General features: G+C 42.1%; 1 protein-coding gene across 3 annotated transcripts in view; it reads left to right on the top strand.

The window, feature by feature from the left end:
- Positions 1–18,799, top strand: part of ARMC9 (armadillo repeat containing 9) — a 233,330-nt gene that overhangs the window by 26,082 nt on the left and 188,449 nt on the right. For all 3 annotated transcript variants that reach the window (XM_073626513.1, XM_073626514.1, XM_073626512.1), the window contains exons 3-5: positions 1,254–1,379; positions 9,882–10,052; positions 16,493–16,648. In XM_073626513.1, coding sequence (XP_073482614.1) covers positions 1,254–1,379; positions 9,882–10,052; positions 16,493–16,648 — 453 coding nt within the window. The remainder of the gene's footprint in view (positions 1–1,253; positions 1,380–9,881; positions 10,053–16,492; positions 16,649–18,799) is intronic.

The following is an 18,799-nucleotide window of genomic DNA, read 5'->3' as shown; positions in this document are numbered from 1 at the left end:
GCTCTGAAGGGTCCAATTGGGTCCACCTGAAAAACTGACAGACGGATCCAGTCAGCTCTCTGTGTGAAAGGGCCCTAACTATGTTGGTCACTGAATATATTTGCCGCTTTTTGTCAGAAAAGAAAAAGCCACATGATCTTGGTATGATGGAAGACTATTGTGCTGCATGCTTATTTCCTTTTTTGAATTGCTGGGAGAGCGGAGTATCAGAAACAAAGCAAAGTGATCGGAGGTGAAACGGCAGAACTGGCTAAGGGTTGATGGGAATGTGGGTTGTTTGTTTCAATATCCTTACCTGAAATGGAAAAATCACTTGAACATCTTTTTTTACTTTTAAAATTTGGTTTTGTGAATTGAAGGTTCCAAAAAACAGGCTGCAAGTTAAGTACAGTATATAGAATATGCTTATTTCTGTCAGCATTACATGCATGTGAAAAAGGTTTGGTTCTTGAGGTTGGAAACGAATAAGTTAAATTCATACTTACTATAGCAGTATCAGTTCTTTCAGCACTGACAAATTATCACACCAGTGACACTAAGAATACATTTTTTTTCTTCTACACTTAAAAATAAATAAATATATATTGTGTAACATTGATAATAATTTGGGCTTTTTTGCCCTGAATTTTACCTATAAACAGTACTAGACTTGGCTATGGTATTCTCCCTTATTTATACACTTACTGTACCAACTAAATTTGGATCTAAATTCAAACAAATTAGTAAACTCCACTTGGTAATGCCAAAAGATTGTAATGATTCCTACTAAATGTGATGGAGTTAAACAGTATTGTGCACATGTAGTTCCCATTCCCTTTGGTTCCTCTCCAAATGGCCATATATACATATGTGGTGATTGAAGAGGGTGCATATGAGTCTGTACAACATAAATATTATTTGTTCAATGTGCAGAACCAATGTTAGTCTTCCCATGACCTGCATTGGGCCCCTCATTAAACAATCACATCGCGCTCAAGCTTCCGTTTTACAGAATGCGCCTGAAACCAGCCTACGTGGCTTTCCTCATATGCATAAATCCTAAAGCAACACTAATTGATCCCGGTTTCCTTAAGCAATTAACTTAAATACAAGCTAGTAACCACAGTTAAAAATGACAACGTTTGGGAAAAAAATGGTAACTTTTATACCACCCGTACATCAAAAATTAACATTTTTTTTTTTTTTTTTTTTAATTATTTTGATGCGTTCTTTGTATAACTTTTCTGAATTATGTTTTGTGTATTGTTTATCAGTTCCTAAGCTTTGGGGAGTTCAATGATACCTTGAAAAGCTTTTCAAAAGAATGTAACGTTAAAGGAAAACCGCTTCCAAAAAGTGATGGATCTGCTACAAGAGACTCTAAGACTTTACTAATACAGGTTGGTGCATTCCCTGTCTTAATGGTTTGTAAGTCACAGTAAGAAAAATATTTTGTGAGTTGGTTTGTGGTTTAGACATGTTAAGTTGGCTCCTGCACATATTTTCAGCTTCATTAGAAATTTACCCCAGAAGTCTGAAATTCTGGAGTGCCGTTTAAAGATAATTGCAACCGCAGTTTGCCTGGTCACCATAAAGCCCCATAACTTCCCAACGCTATTTCTTTTCTAATGGTCCTTTCAGTCTATCTATCATATCCCTGGCCAGTATGAAGGCGAAGGTGGTAAGAATTGGTGAAGGCACATGGCATCCATGCAAGCAATTTCCCGTAGAGCACCCCAGGATTTCAGACACAACTGTGTTGATCTTGCAGGAACCTGAAAGAAGCTGCAACACAGGGTTGCTTGAAATTGGTTCTATAATCATTTCTTTAGTATAACTAAAGGCAAAACCTTTTGTATTTTGGCCAGAGTGGAGAGGGATTAGAACCCTTGAGAGTTTTTATTGCTGTCCATGCCACTATTAGGGAGACTTGCCCTCTCTATTTGTCCTGCTTACCATTATTATTGAAATTTAAAGTAAAAGAAAAGTAAAAGGGAAATCGTCCAACAGGGACATGATGACCTGGGGGTCCCTAAGGGCTTCCCTTAATTTGAAGGGATGTTCTCACACTTCCTGTTTGGCTTTGAGACAGAAAGAGAAATCTCCCCAATAGGATACAGATGGCAAAAAAAAAAAACTGACGGGGATTAGAACCCTCCTTTGCTCTAAAATGTAAAAAAAAAAATTTGCTTATAGTTCTACTTTGATTTTAACCACTTCTTGCCCGGCTTATAGCCAGGTGGTGGTTTAATTGTTCTGACTAGACATCATATGATGTCCTCCAGAACAAGCTGCTCGTGTGTGCCCCCGGGGGCGTGCAGCTCGGCGATCAGGGGTGCGGTGTGTCGCTCGGACACACCGTGTAATGAAACGTCCCACACTCCACTTGAGTGCTTTCGTCATATACCACTTCCTCCCAGTCTGAATATAGATATCAGATATTCCACCCGCTTACAAGCACAAAACGAGACAATACTTGTTTAGTTGCTGAACATGGACTCTTTTATTAGAACCAAAATACAAGTCTTATATACAGTAAAAGAGGAGGTTCCTCCCTCCTGCTCATATTACTCTAACAATACACCTGTAACCAGAAACCTAATTAACATGAGCTAGTTTACTAAATCATTTACCCAGACTAGGTGACTCGGAGATATGACCCCTCAGGGTAGACTTCACATCTCCTAGCTCACTGACTATACAATACACATTATCATAAATATCAAAACAGAACTCCTTCATACAATAGCGAGGTTAATTAGCACAAACAACAATGGGTGAAATACTCTTAGAAGCCACACTAGTAGACAACAGGAGACCCAGAGCTTTCCAGATCTCATTAATCAGCATTGCTTTCACATACATCTGCTATATGAGTTCCAAGCATGCAAAGACCATCATGGCCTCCTTAATAATGTCCTTTTGCATTAAATAACAGAATATCTTCCTAAATGCTTGCAGCTCCCTCAAATGCCAGGGCCCATAGTTGGTAGTCAAGAGGCTAGCATTCAGTCCCCTCCAAAAGCCTTTGTCCCGGGTGAGTCTGTCACATTTCTCCCCCATCAAAAGTTGACTAACAAGGTCCCAGACCTCCACCTGGTCTGGACATGCATTAGTCGGGCAGAGTGAACTCAAATAGTCTGTCCGCATGATCTCCATTCTTGGCTGCAAGGAATAGTTGACCTCAGTAGGTGTGGGGCAGAGGTCATTGACTCTCTGTCCAGCTGCCAGCACTTCAGCTGGGTGGTTTTTAACATTCCGGGGCTCGGTCTGCTGCTGGGCAGAGGGGCCGATTGCCCCAGCTTCCTGAAGCTGTAGAGACATTGTAGGTGCTAGGCAGAGGCCAGCAGCGCTCTCCCCTGTTGCCAGTGATTCAGCTGGGAGTAGCAGCTTTACTACATCAGCTTGTCGCTGGAGAGAGGGGCCGACTGCCACGGCTCCCTGTAACTCCACAGTTGTTGCCGGTGCTGGGCAGAGGTTGGTAGCGTTCTGCCCTGTTGCCAGCACTTCTGCTGGGCACTTCACATCCTCCGCTCCGGCTAACCGTTGGGGCAGGAGGCTGGCTTTCTCCACTCCCAAACTGTGTAGCTGCTATTGGGGAGGTGAGCCGGCTGCTTCCTTTTCCATTCCCTCATCTGGCTGCTGGGACGACATGTCTGTGGTACTGTTTCCCAGGTGCACGGATCTTTGCTGGGGAGGAAAGACCGCTTCCTACACCCTGGCCAACTGTTGGGGAGGGACGACGAACACCTCCTCTCCCTTCTCCCCCTGTATCCTGATCTGCTGCTAGGAAGTGACCACCACCTTCTCACCCTGAGCCTCCGGAGCTGCCACAGATGTGGGGCAGAGGTTTTGGACCCTCTGTCCGGCGACCAGCGCTTCAGCTGGGGAAGTTCCTTGCAACCCCACAGATACTGCTGTTGGTGCTGGGCAGAGCACAGTGAAGTTTGGCCTTGATACCAGCTCTTCTGCTGGAGGCTCATCAGGTTGTGCTTCCTCAGCAGAAAAGTCTATCAAATCCCCTGTCTCTGCAACTGGTGTCTGGGGATAGAGGTTCACCATCTCCTGTCCGTGGAACCCAGAAGATGCTATCAGTGCTGGGCAGAGGTTAGCAGAGCTCTGCCCTGTTGTCAGCACTTCAGCTTTGGGGATGGCAATCTCCAGATTTTCCACTGTCGATTCTCTGGCATGCTGCTGGACAGGCACATTCCTCCATCCAAGATCATCCCATGCAGAAACAGGATCATCAAGGTCAGTCAGCACTTGCTGCATCCGCCATAAGACCTCCGCGTCCACAGCTGTGGGGGCAGGTTGGCAAAGCACACTGTTACTCTGCCACATTGCCGACTCTTCAGCCAGGATTTCAAAGTTGTCAACTGGTATTTCCTGATAGTCCCAGGCAAGGGGAGCCCAGCCCTGGCGCTGAGCAGAGTCTAGCAGCCACCTGTAGGCGATCTCCAGCTCCCTTTCCTGAACGGCTAGAAACTCTATATCTTCTAGTGCACTTCCAAGACGTTCAGTAGCCCTTCTCTGAAATCCCTGATTTCGTCCAACTGCCACTCCAAATCACTCCCAAATTTAGGGTCCTCTGTCAGCCTCACATACAACATTCCCAGGGTGCCATAGCCAAAGCCTTCCGTTGGGCTGTCATCCGCTATCCAAGTGCATGCTTGGGATACAAGCCACCGGAGGGCTCTGTAGCTCTCATCCAGCCGCATCTCTGGCCAGACCAGCCTGCTTAATTCAGCTTCTCCCAAAAAACAGCACCCGCAGTCTATACTGCGACCAGTACCTTTCCTGGATGGGGGGGAGAACTTTTCCCTGGTGACACTGCTCATAGGCTAGTGCTTCCTTCCAGAGTTTGCAGCAGATAGAATCAAACCATTACAGCAGAACCTGCTCTGACACTGGTCCTCTGTGCTGTATCTGCATCTCTTGCAACCTCCTTCTGAATTCCTCTTCCATGGTGGCTGGTATCTGTACCTCTCCTCTCCTCTCCTGCTATCCGGACCTTGGATCCAGGTGGAAGTTTGGATGTCCCAGACTGCAGGAAGCATCCCACTGCTGCCACCAATGTAACAAACGTCCCACACTCCGCTTGAGTGCTTTCGTCGTATACCACTTCCTCCCAGTCTGAATATAGATATCCGATATTCCAACCTCTCACAAGCACAAAACAAGATGATACTTGTTTAGTTTCTGAACATGGACTCTTTTATTAGAACCAAAATACAAGTCTTATATACAGTAAAAGAGGAGGTTCCTCTTTCTAACCAGAAACCTAATTAACATGAGCTAGTTTACTAAATCATTTACCCAGACTAGGTGACTCAGAGATATGACCCCTCAGGGTAGACTTCACATCTCCTAGCTCACAGACTATACAATACACACTATCATAAATATCAACACAGAACTCCTTCATACAATAGCAAGGTTAAGTAGCACAAACAACAATGGGTGAAATACTCTTAGAAGCTACACTAGTAGACAACAGGAGATCCAGAGCTTTCCAGATCTCATTCATCAGCATTGCTTTCACATACATCTGCTATATGAGTCCCAAGCATGCAGAGACCATCATGGCCTCCTTAATAATGTCCTTTTGCATTACATAACAGAATATCTTCCTAAATGCTTGTAGCTCCCTCAAATGCCAGGGCCCATAGTCGGTAGGTAAGAGGCTAGCATTCAGTCCCCTCCAAAAGCCTCTGTCCCGGGTGAGTCTGTCACACATCGCATCTCTGATCACGGTAAAGAGCCTATGACGTAGGCTCTTTACCATGTGATCAGCTGTGTCCAATCACAGCTGATCACAATGTAAATGGGAAGTGCTGGTTATCAGCATTCCTCTACTCACGCTGACAGTGCATGAGTAGAGGAGAGCTGATAAGCAGTTTTCCTCACAGGGGGGATCTGTGCAGCCCCATCAGCGATGCCCACCAGTGATCCTCATCAGTGATGCCTGTCGGTGCCTCCTCATCAGTGCCACATATCAGTGCCCATCAGTGCTGCATATTGGTGCCACCTCATCAGTGCAGCCTCATCAGCGCCTATCAGTGAAGTAGAAAAATTACTTATTGAAGTTGTCCAAATGTACTGACTTTTCAGATTTATTTTTTTTTTCTTTTATTAAGCTCATGATTTATTTACGTTTCTGCTGTGTTTATTTCCTGCACATACACAATTATGCAGTTACTGAATACAAAAGTTAGTGATACTCCAGGGAAAAATAAAACTTCTGATTTGCAAGGTGATCCTAACTACTGCCCAATCAAAGTATGTTCTTTTTGTTTAGCTTTTGTTTTTATAACAAGATTGCCTTTGTTTTCTCCCTTCTGGCACTATTTCCGCCTTTGTCCTGACACCATTGTACAGCCACAATACAAATGGCATCTCCCTGCATTGTTGTCAGAACCTGGAAGTGCACCGTGTCATTATCTGTACAAAAGACATTTTTTACTTGGTGATTTCTTCATAGATTGCATGTGTTGATGACATCAAACTGCATGTACAGCATGTAATTCTGGTTTTGACATCACTGCTGGAGCAAGACTCCACCCGCCATTCTCTTCATTAATTGACAGCAGTAATGGGTGGCAGTCACTTAGCCACAGAAAAAAAACCTGGCAAATACTGTATTTATAGCAAGCATTTAGCAATGACTTGATATGGAACACAAGAGCACTGATAGCAGGAGCTCTAAGTTGTTCTAATACCTTTCCAACGCTTTTAAAGTCCTTCTAAAAATGCCCGTGTAACAATTTAAACAAGACACGAATCCAGTAACTTTGTGATAAACAAGCCCTATAAAGTGAAAAAAAAAAACTACTTCTTCTAAACCTCTCTGAGTAAACCAAAGCCACCTCCATTTGTGCCTGGCATGCTTCCACTCCCAGACACTGCAGCTCACAGTGGGAGGATTTCAGCAGCATAGGCAGTGCTGTTAATCCAGAAAGCCGTGGGCAAGCCTTGATATGGCCAGCTTCAGATTGACAAGCTACAGGCTTGAATCGGGTGAATAAGTATTGGCCATTCAGATAGCCACAGGCCCTGCAACATCTTCCTATCCCACTGTAGTGCAAGCAGGTGCAGCTTACATGAGGGTAACTGCTCTGAATTCAAGAGCAAAGCAGAAGTATTACACCAGGAGGAAGCTGCATAAGGTTAACTTCAATAGCAAGATCAACAGTTATTTGTGAAACTTTGCATTGGAGTGTTTTTTGGAGCAGAATTTCACATTTTTGCAGCTTTTGTCAGGCGTGTTTTTTTTAACTGAAAGGTGTGGAGTGCTGCTGAAAAAGGGGCAGAGTCGCACTCATGTCACACTTTTCAGGTGTTTCCATTAAAGTCCATGGGGACAAAAACCCTAAATTCTGCCTGAAAAGTAACTTTTGAGTGACAGGCGTTGTGCTACAAGCGACAGGACGCTTAGATGTGAACAAGGGCCATTGAAAACAATGGGTATTTGCTTGAGTGTTTTTTGAGCTCAAGTGTGAATGGGGGCCTAGGTGAAAATTCACTTTGAATGCTACACAGCATTTATCTCACTTATGAGATGCCATTGTCTAAGGCAAGATTATTTGTCTTTGTATAACTGGCTCAAAATGTATTTTTATGCCACATATTCTGTAGTTTGTAGATCATCAGTAAGACTTTACATTAGGGAATGTCAAATATGTATATGTTTACTGAGCCTTTAAAACGCTAACAGTTTCCCCTGAGAATATCACTGGATATTTATTGTAGTTTGAAATGAAAGCTGTTGTGAATAATTATTCTGGAGCAGATATACTTGCAATGTGTGGAATGTTAACACTGGGGGATGCTGTTCTGCTAACATGCTACACCCTGTCTGAGCTGATCGTCGCTTTTTGGTGGGAGCTTCCACAGACAGGGCGGTGACTGCTAGGAAATGTCTTGTCTGTCAGAATATATTGCTTAATTCTTCTCCATTTAGGCCAGAGAGGGTAAATTTAGGATAAGGTCATCCATCCTGTGGTGGAGGTGAGTGGATTGGTACTGGTGCGTGTGTGGGTGCAGTTACAGGATATGATAACAGCACATTGCATCTAATTTTACTGTGACTAATGAGGAATCACTTAACCCTTTTATACGTTTTGGAAGTGTACTTGACCTCATCTAATTTTCCTGTACTTTTACACAATGGACATGTTGAGTATTAATGACCACATTGAATTTTATGTTTTCCCAACTTTCCATTTTAATATGAGTTTTGATATGTCATTTTCATTGCATTAGGGCCCCTGTTCCTGCATAGTCCTGTAATTTTGCAAGACTGTAGAACTATGGGATTCAAATCTAAGACAAATATAGGGGGGCTGCCATTGCCCCTTGTGGAAGTTCTAGTTGACTGGCTGTAATCCAGGCTCAGTAGCTTTAATAATTTGTTAAATACTTGTAATAAGTATGCAGGTCAAATGATGGAGAAAAGTGACAATTCCTTTTCTGCACAGGTATTATGGGATTTATTTACTAAAACTGGAAAGTGCAAATTTGGGCTCACTTCTGCATAGAAACTAATCGGCTTCTAACCTCGGCTTATTCAATTATGCTTAGCCAATAAAACCTGGAAGCTGATTGGTTTCTATGCAGAAGTGAGCCTGAATTTGCAGTCTCCAGCTTTAGTAAATAAACCCCTGTGAGTTTCTAAGTCTAATTTAGGCTGGGTTTGCACCACAGCATGGAGCGGATCACAGCAGGGGTCCGGTGTGTCCCCGTTCACCGTTTCAGGACCGATTTCAGACCAAATTTTTTGGCTGAATTCAGACTTGAAATGAACCAGAAGAAGCACAGGACTCCTGGGCAATTCGCACCGGAGCCGCTTTGGAGATGTGTGAACCGGCTCCATAGAGAGTCGGTCCCAGTCTCCTAACAAGTAAATTGGATGTGGAGAAACCTGCATCCAATTCGCAATAGTGTAAACCCAGCCTTAGGCGCTGGAGCCGGTTCACACATCACCGCAGCAGCTCCGGTGTGAATTGCACAGGAGTCCTGTACATTTTTGGTCCATTTCAGGTCCGAATTCAGCCCACAATTTGGGCTGAGATCGGACCTGAAACGGTGAATGGAGATGCACCGGACTCCTGTTGTGAGCCGCTGCGTTCTCCAGTGTGAACCCAGCCTCAAAGTTTTAGCACAAGGGGGTCCAAATGACATTCAGAAAACTACCATTTTCCAAAGGATGGACCAGATAACATCACACTTAACAAACAAATCTACTTTGTCAGAGGCAGCCCTTGGTGGACGAACATGGCAAACATGACGAACACTAAGGCCTTGATTCATAACAAATCATTTAGACATGAGAAAAAAGGTTAACCGTTATTAGAAACAGGATTTGGGATACAGTGACCAACACTAAAATGCACAATGTGTTTGCCTGGCTTTATGGTATAAAATGGTGTAAGGCCAAACATGGGTCCTTTGCTGTTATGATAAACAGTCAAAAGTATTTGTAGTGGGTCAAGGAAACATCAACATTGGACTGAAAAGATATTGTCAAGTCTGACATAGGTAAGTTCTGAGTGTGGTATAATGTACATCTATTCTAGGGAGCCTACCCCCATCAGCCATGAGCAGTTGCATCAAGTGCTGATGTCTTTTATAATTGGCTTAAACAGACTGATACTACAGGACCTGTGTGGAGCCACTGCTGGGATGGGTGGCAGCGATAACAAGGGACAAAGTTGGTCCAATGCAGTGCTGAATGATTATTTCTATTTTTTTTTTTGGTCTCAGAGTATACTGTAAATCTGTCTCCTTAAAACTGTGGATGCTATGTTTGTGCATGAATGAACGAGGTGTTGATCCATGATCTGATGACTGGTATCTAAAATTACCTTTATTCACCTGACCCGATTTATTTTCATATCTTGCAGAAAGATCTCCTCAGTGCTTTTGAAGATGGAGACAGGAAAACATTTTTTGAGAAGTGGGAAGAGCATGTACCTACAGAAACTCGCAGCAATGACCCCTTGGCTCAGAAGCTAGAATTCTATTTGCACATCCACTTTGCCATTTTCCCACTAAAGAACAATAGCGGACGAATTGTATGTGTCTTTTTATAATAATAATATAATAATAGTGATGATAATAATAACATTCAAAGAGGAACTGATCTCATGAAGGACTATTCACTAGTATTGTCTGTAGTCTCCCTGCGGCTGATCTCCCCACTCCTGTCCTTACTGACTGCATTCTGCAGTGAGCCCCTGTGTGGAGGAGGCCATCTGTAAGCATAACAGTAGTGACATTACAAAATCTCACTGAAAGTCCCCTGAGACTACCAGTCAGAGGCAGTAGTGCCTTAGATCACACTCTGTAGATATACAACTATCAAGCCATAGACACAGGAGTGCCTCTGCCCCCTTACATACCAGGAGGGGCTCTGCTATTTTTCCAGGTGAATTTCAAGACAAAAAGTACATTTTTCAGGGCACAGCTTTTTCACCTTAATGCATCCTATGCATTAAGGTGAAAAAACACCTGGCAATGACCAGCCCCGCCATTTTACTTGCCTGAGCCCTGGAATTTCCCACGGCGGAGACGCACTCTTCCTCTGCCCGGGGTTTTCGGCTCTTGATTGGATAGATTGATAGCAGCGCAGCCATTGGCTCTCTCTGCTGTCAATCAAATCCAATGATGCGGCACCGGGGCCGGCATTCTGCGTCTATGAACGCAAATGCTGGACTCAGAAGCGCGCACGCAAGGTAACCCCCCCCGGGAGAGCGCTTCTCCTAGGGGGTTATATGATGCGGGGAGAAGCTACCAGCGCCGCCGGGGGACCCCAGAAGAGGATGATTGGGGCCACTCTGTGCAAAACTAACTGCACAGTGGAGGTGAGTATGACATGTTTGTTATTTAAAAAAAAAAAAAACTCGAAGCTTTACAATCACTTTAAAGAATAACTAACATTTTTAGATTTTGATGAAATCTCCCTGATTAGGCACATCCTGACAAAAATTGCAGTGGTTTTAATGATCCTCTACTATGTTAAAAAAAAAAAAAAAAAAAAAAAAAAGTTTGGCTTTGGATATACTTTAAATGTTCCCTATAACATAGCAAATCTTCAGTTCTGCTTTATCATGTAGTGTCACACAGGGAATAATGTTTTGTTTTGATAAGTATTGTGCATTTAGATAAGTACTGTGCAGATAGTGTTAGTTATGAGATTTTATCACCAACAGCATGCTGGTGGGTCTCAGCGTGGTGCTGATGCTTTAAATGCCTGATAAGGGAAGTATGCAGATGTGTTAAATTAGTTTTAAATATTGTGATTGGGTAAGTTCTGAAATCAAGAGTTAGGGTTCAAGCAAATCTAAACTCAAGAAAAAAAATATATTGCAGCTTACATTCCATACCATTACCATTCCATAGATGTTCCTGGCTGATCTTGCTAGTAACACAGTTTCCTAAGGTGCTAGGGCAGCCTTTCTCAGCTGTTTTAATACCGTGGAACTCTTGAAATAACTGTCTGGTCTCCGGTTAACCCCTGCTCAAAATTGCTACATCTACAACTCACAATACATTAGTGTTATAGTCAAACCTCCACCTCTCCTCATTGTCACAACATAGGTTGAGGTGTTCCCAACTTCACAAAAGAGACCTGGGGGGGGGATTGCCCCTGGGCCGATCTGATGCCCCGGCAGAGCCATCTTTAACATGAGGCTGTGGGGTCTAAAGCAGCTTCTGGGGGTTTGTCTGGTGGGAGACTGACAGCGAGGAATCTCAGTGGCAGGTATCCAGTGCTTGTGCCCAGTGCCCAGCTGAGTAGGAGGTGGATGGGATTGTTGAATAATATAATACACTACGTGGCTGCAACAGTGACAGATGCTCCACCCCTGCCGCCTCTCAGCCAATCAGCATTCGGCACTATACTGTAACCTGCCCCCCCTTCCCCAGCCCGCCACATATGAAAAAAGGCGGCCGGAGTGGGGTGGATCGGAACTGCCAGGTGTTAAGACTGTTCCCTGTGCTTTATTGTTTAGCAGTAAGTAGCTGAAGCACCTTTTGTGTTTGCATTTTAGAAGCTGTGCATTGCTGAAAGGTAGAATTTTAAAAATGGCTTCTAGTTGTTCCTGGGAGTTGTTGCAGAGCTGATTGTATATGCCAAAATGGTTTACATAGAAGGGAAAGTTTCACGATATGGGGATGACGGGGCCTTCAGATTGCTGACGTTGTATATATTTAGGGCTGCAACTAACGATTATTTTCATAATCGATTAGTTGGTCGATTATTGTTTTGATTAATCGGTTAATAACCTTAAAAAAAAAAAGTGTGGTGTATAATTTAGTTAATATGTAAAGTTTTTAAAAAAAAAAAAAGCAATTTATTCTTAAATATCTCTATGCAGTGGTAAATATAAACAACCAACTATATGGTTAGGGAGCAAAATATTGAATCCACTCTGAGAATAACAGGCAGAAGAGATATACTGTATACACTATTAGAAGAGAAATACAGTTTTTTGTCCAATTTGTTGTTGGGCACATTAAAAAATACAAAATGCTGCAAAAACGCATTACATGCTTTTCTGCAGCTTCTCCATTGAAATATATGGAACGAGCAGCCTTCTGTGAAGCCACAAGGAGTCACAAGTGACTGGCTGGCTGCCCACAGTTAACATGCCAGCACTGGGGACCCGAAGACTGGTGAAGAACTGGCTTGGGTGAGGTCAGCGCTAGATCCTTGGGCAGGTGAGTGTGTATTAAAAGCCAGCAGCTACAGTTTTTTTCCAGAACTGAAGCTCCTCTTTAATTGGGGGGGGGATGTAAATAAAATATAAAAGCACCACACCTCCACGTGCTCGTATGTAAGTGCAAATGCGCACGTGCAGTAGGTTCGGCACACAGATGCAAACAGTGTTTGCACCACACATTTGAGGTATCACTGCAAAAATCGGAGTGAGAGCAATAATTCTAGCACCAGAATTGTTTAACTCTAATTCTAAACTTTTAAAGCGTGGCCTATGGACAATTACCATAGGCCTATGTACAAATACCATAGTTTTTCGCTACTTCACAAGCCTGTGCAGTTTTCAAATTTGACATGTTTGTTTTTTTTTTTTTTTTGTTTTTTATTTATTTTGCAAGAATGTACAAAATGCAAAACAGTGACTGTATACGTTTTGTAGAACAAAGACATGCAGTCATAAAAAAAAGAATAAACTATACAAAACAGTACAGTACAACATTGCCTGTGAAAAGTACAGTAGATGCTATTTATTTGACGTAACCTCATATTTTATGTTTTACCAAATAACTGGATATTATATTGTGTTTGTGTGCATTAAAATCGGAGTGAGAGCAATAATTCTAGCACCAGAGCTCATGTTTAACTCTAAACTGATAACCTGTGAGGGCTTTTAACAGCTTCAGCCCCGGAAGATTTTACCCCCCCTTCCTGACCAGAGCACTTTTTACAATTTTTGGCACTGCGTCACTTTAACTGACAATTGCGCAGTAGTGCGATACTGTACTCAAACAAAATTTGCGTCCTTTTTTTTAACCACAAATAGAGCTTTCTTTTGGTGGTATTTGATCACCTTTTGCGTTTTTTTTTTTTTTTTGCGCTATAAACAAAAAAAGAGCGACAATTTTGAAAAAAAAAATATATATTTTTTTACTTTTTTGCTATAATGTCCACAAATTTAAAAAAACAGGCCAATATGTATTCTGCATATTTTTGGTAAAAAAATTGCAATAAGCGTATATTGATTGGTTTGCGCAAAAGTTATAGCATCTACAAAATAGGCATAGATTTATGGCATTTTTATTATTATTTTTTTTTTACTAGTAATGGCGGCCATCTGGCGCTTGTGCACGCAAATGCGGGTAGTCGGCGTTGATTGCGCCCACCGGCCATGCGCATCAGGACCCCCGCTGTGCCCCCCCCCCAGCTCCTTAAGAGTACAACGTACCCATATAGAGTTTTGCCCAGCGGTGCCATTCTGCCACAGTATATAGACGTGAGCCAGTTGGAAACCGGTTAAAGAGTGGCCTTAGGACAATTACCATAGGCCTGTGTACAAGTACCATAGTTTGTTGCCATTTTACAGGTGTGCACAATTTTCAAATTTTGACATGTTCGGCATCTATTTGATGTAAAATCATATTTTTATATTTTACCCAAAAAATTAGGTAGGTATATTATTGTGTTTGTGAGCACTAAAATTTATTTAGGTGTTTTTTTTGTTTTCTTGAAAATATGCATTTTTATGTGTGACATAAAACCATTTTGTTTTCTGAGGCCTCTGCTATCAGAAAATATATAAGGTTTTGGGGTTCTAAGTAATTTATTTACCCCCCCAAAAATACAAAATGGAACATTGTATGTGAAAAATGGGGGGGGGGGGGACATTTGTTATTGTTTTAGGCCTGTCAGGTTCACTTTTATAGAATAGTGTCTGATCATAAAATAGAATAATGTCCAAATAATTTGAGCTGCTTGTGTAAACACTTTCTGGAGCCATATATCTCTATACGCATACAGTAGATGAGCTGGCAAGTCCACGGGTGTTGACTAAGCATTATTGACCTTCTCTAGGGTGTCGGCACAATATATAGTCACTGATAACATTTTACTTATTTTAGCTTAATTAATGTATCACAACTTCAGGAGTGGTTTGCTTTTCTTGGCCCACTAGAGATAACTACTCACATCCTTGTCTCTACCACATGTAATGATTTATTAATGGTCTATTGTGTGTGATTATTGATGTCCTAGCCTCCCATTTGTGATATTTATTATTCTGCTTTCCCTGATGCTTCCTGTCAAGCTTTCAAGCTTAATAATTTCTGCTCAAACGATATACAAGATGTGTGAGTAAAGTCGCAGTTGAAAAATACCGTAGTTTCAGTTCACATTACCAATAATAATAGCTCATTCACACTGGATCCTGGAGACTCTCTTTTTCTGTATTTTTTTTTGGCCTTTTACCCATATATATTCACCAGTCTTAAGCTTATGTTGGGTTAAATTGTTTGGTCACCATGTCACTGGATCAGTATGAAGAGCTGTTATGTCTGTATTAACTAACAAATGTTGTGAATTTTATTTATATAATTTCCTTGAGATTCTGTGCTGTATTATGTTTCAAAGTGAGGTTCTTCCCCTCTAAACTTCTGATGTTTGTGGCCATTGAACTTTGCTTAGGCATCCCAGAGCTCTGAGTACTAGGCTTTTCTCTTTAGCAGTGCCAAAAGCTAGCAACATACCAATGATCACTGTTTCTCTTTAGCAGTGCCAAAAGCTAGCAACATACCAATTATCACTGTTATGCCCTGTGAACACAGTGGGATTTTCCGTTGGAAAATGAGCGATCGGAGCTTGTTGTCAGAAATTCCGACCGTGTGTAGGCTCCATCGGACAGTTTCCATCGGAATTTCCAACACATAAAGTTTGAGAGCAGGCTAAGAAAATTTTACGACAACAAAATCCTATTGCGTAAATTCCGATCGTGTGTAGACGATTCTAACACACAAAGTGCCACGTTACTTAAGCAGAAGAGGATCGCTGGCTATTGAACTTCATTTTTCTCGGCTCGTCGTACGTGTTGTACGTCACCGCGTTCCTGACGTTCGGAATTTTCGACCAACTTTGTGCGACCGTGTGTATGCAAGACAAGTTTGAGCCAACATCCGTCGGAAAAAATCCATTATTTCTTTTTGAGGAAAAAAACACCAGGTTAATTGCTGGCATGGAGGTCCAACACTATTTATATATACACACAGCACTTTTCAAGCAATTTTAACCACATTAGTAAGCTTATGATTTAAGATCAAGGCAACCTACTACCAATAATTCCTGTTGAAACTGTAAATGGTAGATTGCCCTGATCGTTTTTTTCAAAAGCTGGTTGGAATTACATGAGACCTGTCGTGTATGGCTAGTATCAGACAAGTCATCAGACCACAAATAATAAAGAACAAACTTTACATTTTGTAATGGGCCCCATGAATATTTTTTTTAAACTGTATATGAAGAAAGTTTAGAAAAAATACAGCCATTTTTAGGGATGCCATTGCTGTCCCCATTTATCAACTGGTTGTGTCTGGCTTTAGTGCTTTCTCAGTCACTGACCTAACACAATTGACAAAAATCAGATGGTTCGGCCCTTGTGTACAGCCACCTGTTCTACAGAATCCGGTCTCACGACTGACTTCTGTCGAACAGACTTGTTGGAAAACCAGCAGTCAATGGCTGGATCAGTGTGTTCTGATGGGGGGGGGGATTTCTCTTGTAAGAATACAGTAGGGGTGGAGATCGTCACACTAACATCGCTTGTGTTAGTATAGCGATCTCTCTGAGTTTTTTTTTTCCGTTCAGACCGCTGGATTAATAAAAAAAAAACCTTCTATTATGTACCAGGCATTTGTTCAGGTTTCCTGTAAGATGATCACATTTCTTGTATTGCACAATATATAAAAAACACTCCTAAATTGCAATGAATTCCCTTTAATGTTTAATATTTTTGCTATTTGTTTATAGGATCGGGCAGACTGCGAAGAGCGAATTTCTCACCTTAAAACATACCTGGAGACCAGTGGTGCTGCTTTAAGTCAGACTACAGAATTCCTTCCATTTTATGCCCTCCCATTTGTTCCTAATCCAGCTGTTCACCCATCCTTTAAAGAGCTTTTTCAGGTATTTTTTTTTTTTTTTTATTTAAAAAATGTATTTGTGTGCATAATGAGATTTACAAAAGCACTGGTGACAGGACTCATTTGTGAGATTGGGCTAATTTGGCTACGATAGATGATTTAATTTAAATCCTTTCATTGCTATATCTCATGATCATTTTTCTTAAATATGTTCAGTTCACAATCAAGATTATTGCTTAGATGGGATCCCCATTTTTTCATACGTATGGATATTTAATTGCTAAATGCCTTATTTCTTTATAGGACTATGGTAAGTATTGGATATGTGGGTTATACTGCTGCCTACCATAGGGCTGGACACTGGAGAAACAAGGTTAAGACAGGCTGCTTAAAACTGTAATGCCTTAGTTTTTTTTTTTACTAGTGTTCTAGAATGTAATTTTTATATATTTTTTTTTTTATTGTGATTTTTTTTTTCTTCTATCAACATATTTATTACACCATAGATATTTGTCTTAAATAAATTCAAGCAAGACTTAAAACAAATGCTTGAGCTAGTCTGTTCCCAGCAGTTATCCGGCTCGACATATCCTCAGCAAAACCTTTGGAGACTGCACCCGGATCTTGCTGGACTGAGGATTGGATGCTAGCCTTAAATGTTACCTTTGGGCACTGGGCTTTGCTTTTTGGTGCTTTCCAGACCTCTGTGTACTGTGTTAGCCACAGAGCATTTTCCAGGCCTCTGGTGTGACACAATCTCTGAAGACCCACCCTTTGAGTAAGACCATGGAAGTGGCGAAGATAGCCTGAAATGTGACTTTAGGGCACCAGGCACTGCATTACTGCCCTTTCTAGATCAGTGTGCACTGTGTCAGTTAGCCAAACAGTGTTTTCCCTGAATCCAGAGCAATGGCACAGCCACTGGTGTGATCCAGTGTCTATTGCCTCACTTTGTTAAAGTATTCAGACTGTAGCATAAAGGTATTTCCTCAGTATACACAGTGATTGGCCAAAATTTGAACTGCGTATGCCTAGAAGAAATGATGTCCTGTTATGGCTTCTGCTTCTCTAATAGCTTGAGGATCAACCAGTCTTTAGCCTGGTTCCACTAACTGCCTTTAGTGACTGTGTCATCCCTGGCAACCTGCAACCCTCATTGGGTTTGTGAGTATGCAAGGCCTTGCCTCACTTGGCCTAGTTGTTAGCCAGTACACAATGCAACATGTCTTCATAACAACACATTGAGGACAGTCCTGCTGCAACATGTGGCATCAGCCTATACTACTCTATTACTACTCAGTGACTTCTCAGTTTTCCCAGAGGACCGACGCCTGCAGCATAGATCCTGCAAACCCTATACTATAGGGTTATCCTTACCAGAATATTTTAGAGCTCCGCAGCATAAGACCATGAGAGCACAAGAATTTTAATATCCTGCAGGGCAGGGGTAGGCAACCTTTGAGAGGTGGAGATATACCTGGAGGTAATGGAAGTGATCAAAGATCACGGGGTGTGGCAACTGGCAAGCCCCCAATAAAAAGGTAAGAGACCGATGTCACTGTAAAAATAAAAATATAAATTTAGCTCACCTTTAAATGTTAGCTTCATTGAAAAACTCGGCATTCGCTTTTTTTTTTCATGTCTGGGGAATAATTGGTCCCCTGCACAGTACTGGGGAGGTCAGGAGAGCATGTTACCGAGGAGTCGAGGAGTGTGTGTGTGTGTGTGTGTGGGGGGGGTTAGGAGGGCATGTTACTGGGGTTTAGGAGGACACGGTACAGGGGGGGGTCAGGAGTGCACAATACAGTGGCAACAGATGGGCACAGAGGCGGTTTCTTGATGCAGAGTAGCACAGGGAAGCCGATGTGGCAGATGTACTCGTTGTGGTGCGCCGATCCCCAACGATGCTCCTTTCTCTTCCTGAGTGCTGTCAGAACCAACAGCGAATCTTAGGTGGCAGAGATATTCCCACAGCACATCCATTGCATATGTGCGGCTGTGGCAATTTGTATATACTTCAGAATGTTATGATGAGCGATCAGATGAATTGCAATTAATTGCAAAGTCCCTCTTTGCCATGAAAATTAACTTAGTCCCATAAAAAACATTTCCACTGCATTTGTGAAGAAGGCTTCAGGGTGACCAAGAAAGTCCAGCAAGCTCCAGGACCGTCTCCCATAGTTGATTCAGTCGT

This window comes from Aquarana catesbeiana, linkage group LG04, assembly GCF_042186555.1.
Source record: "Aquarana catesbeiana isolate 2022-GZ linkage group LG04, ASM4218655v1, whole genome shotgun sequence".
Classification (NCBI taxonomy): domain Eukaryota; kingdom Metazoa; phylum Chordata; class Amphibia; order Anura; family Ranidae; genus Aquarana; species Aquarana catesbeiana.
This window is presented reverse-complemented; position numbering and strand designations above follow the sequence as displayed.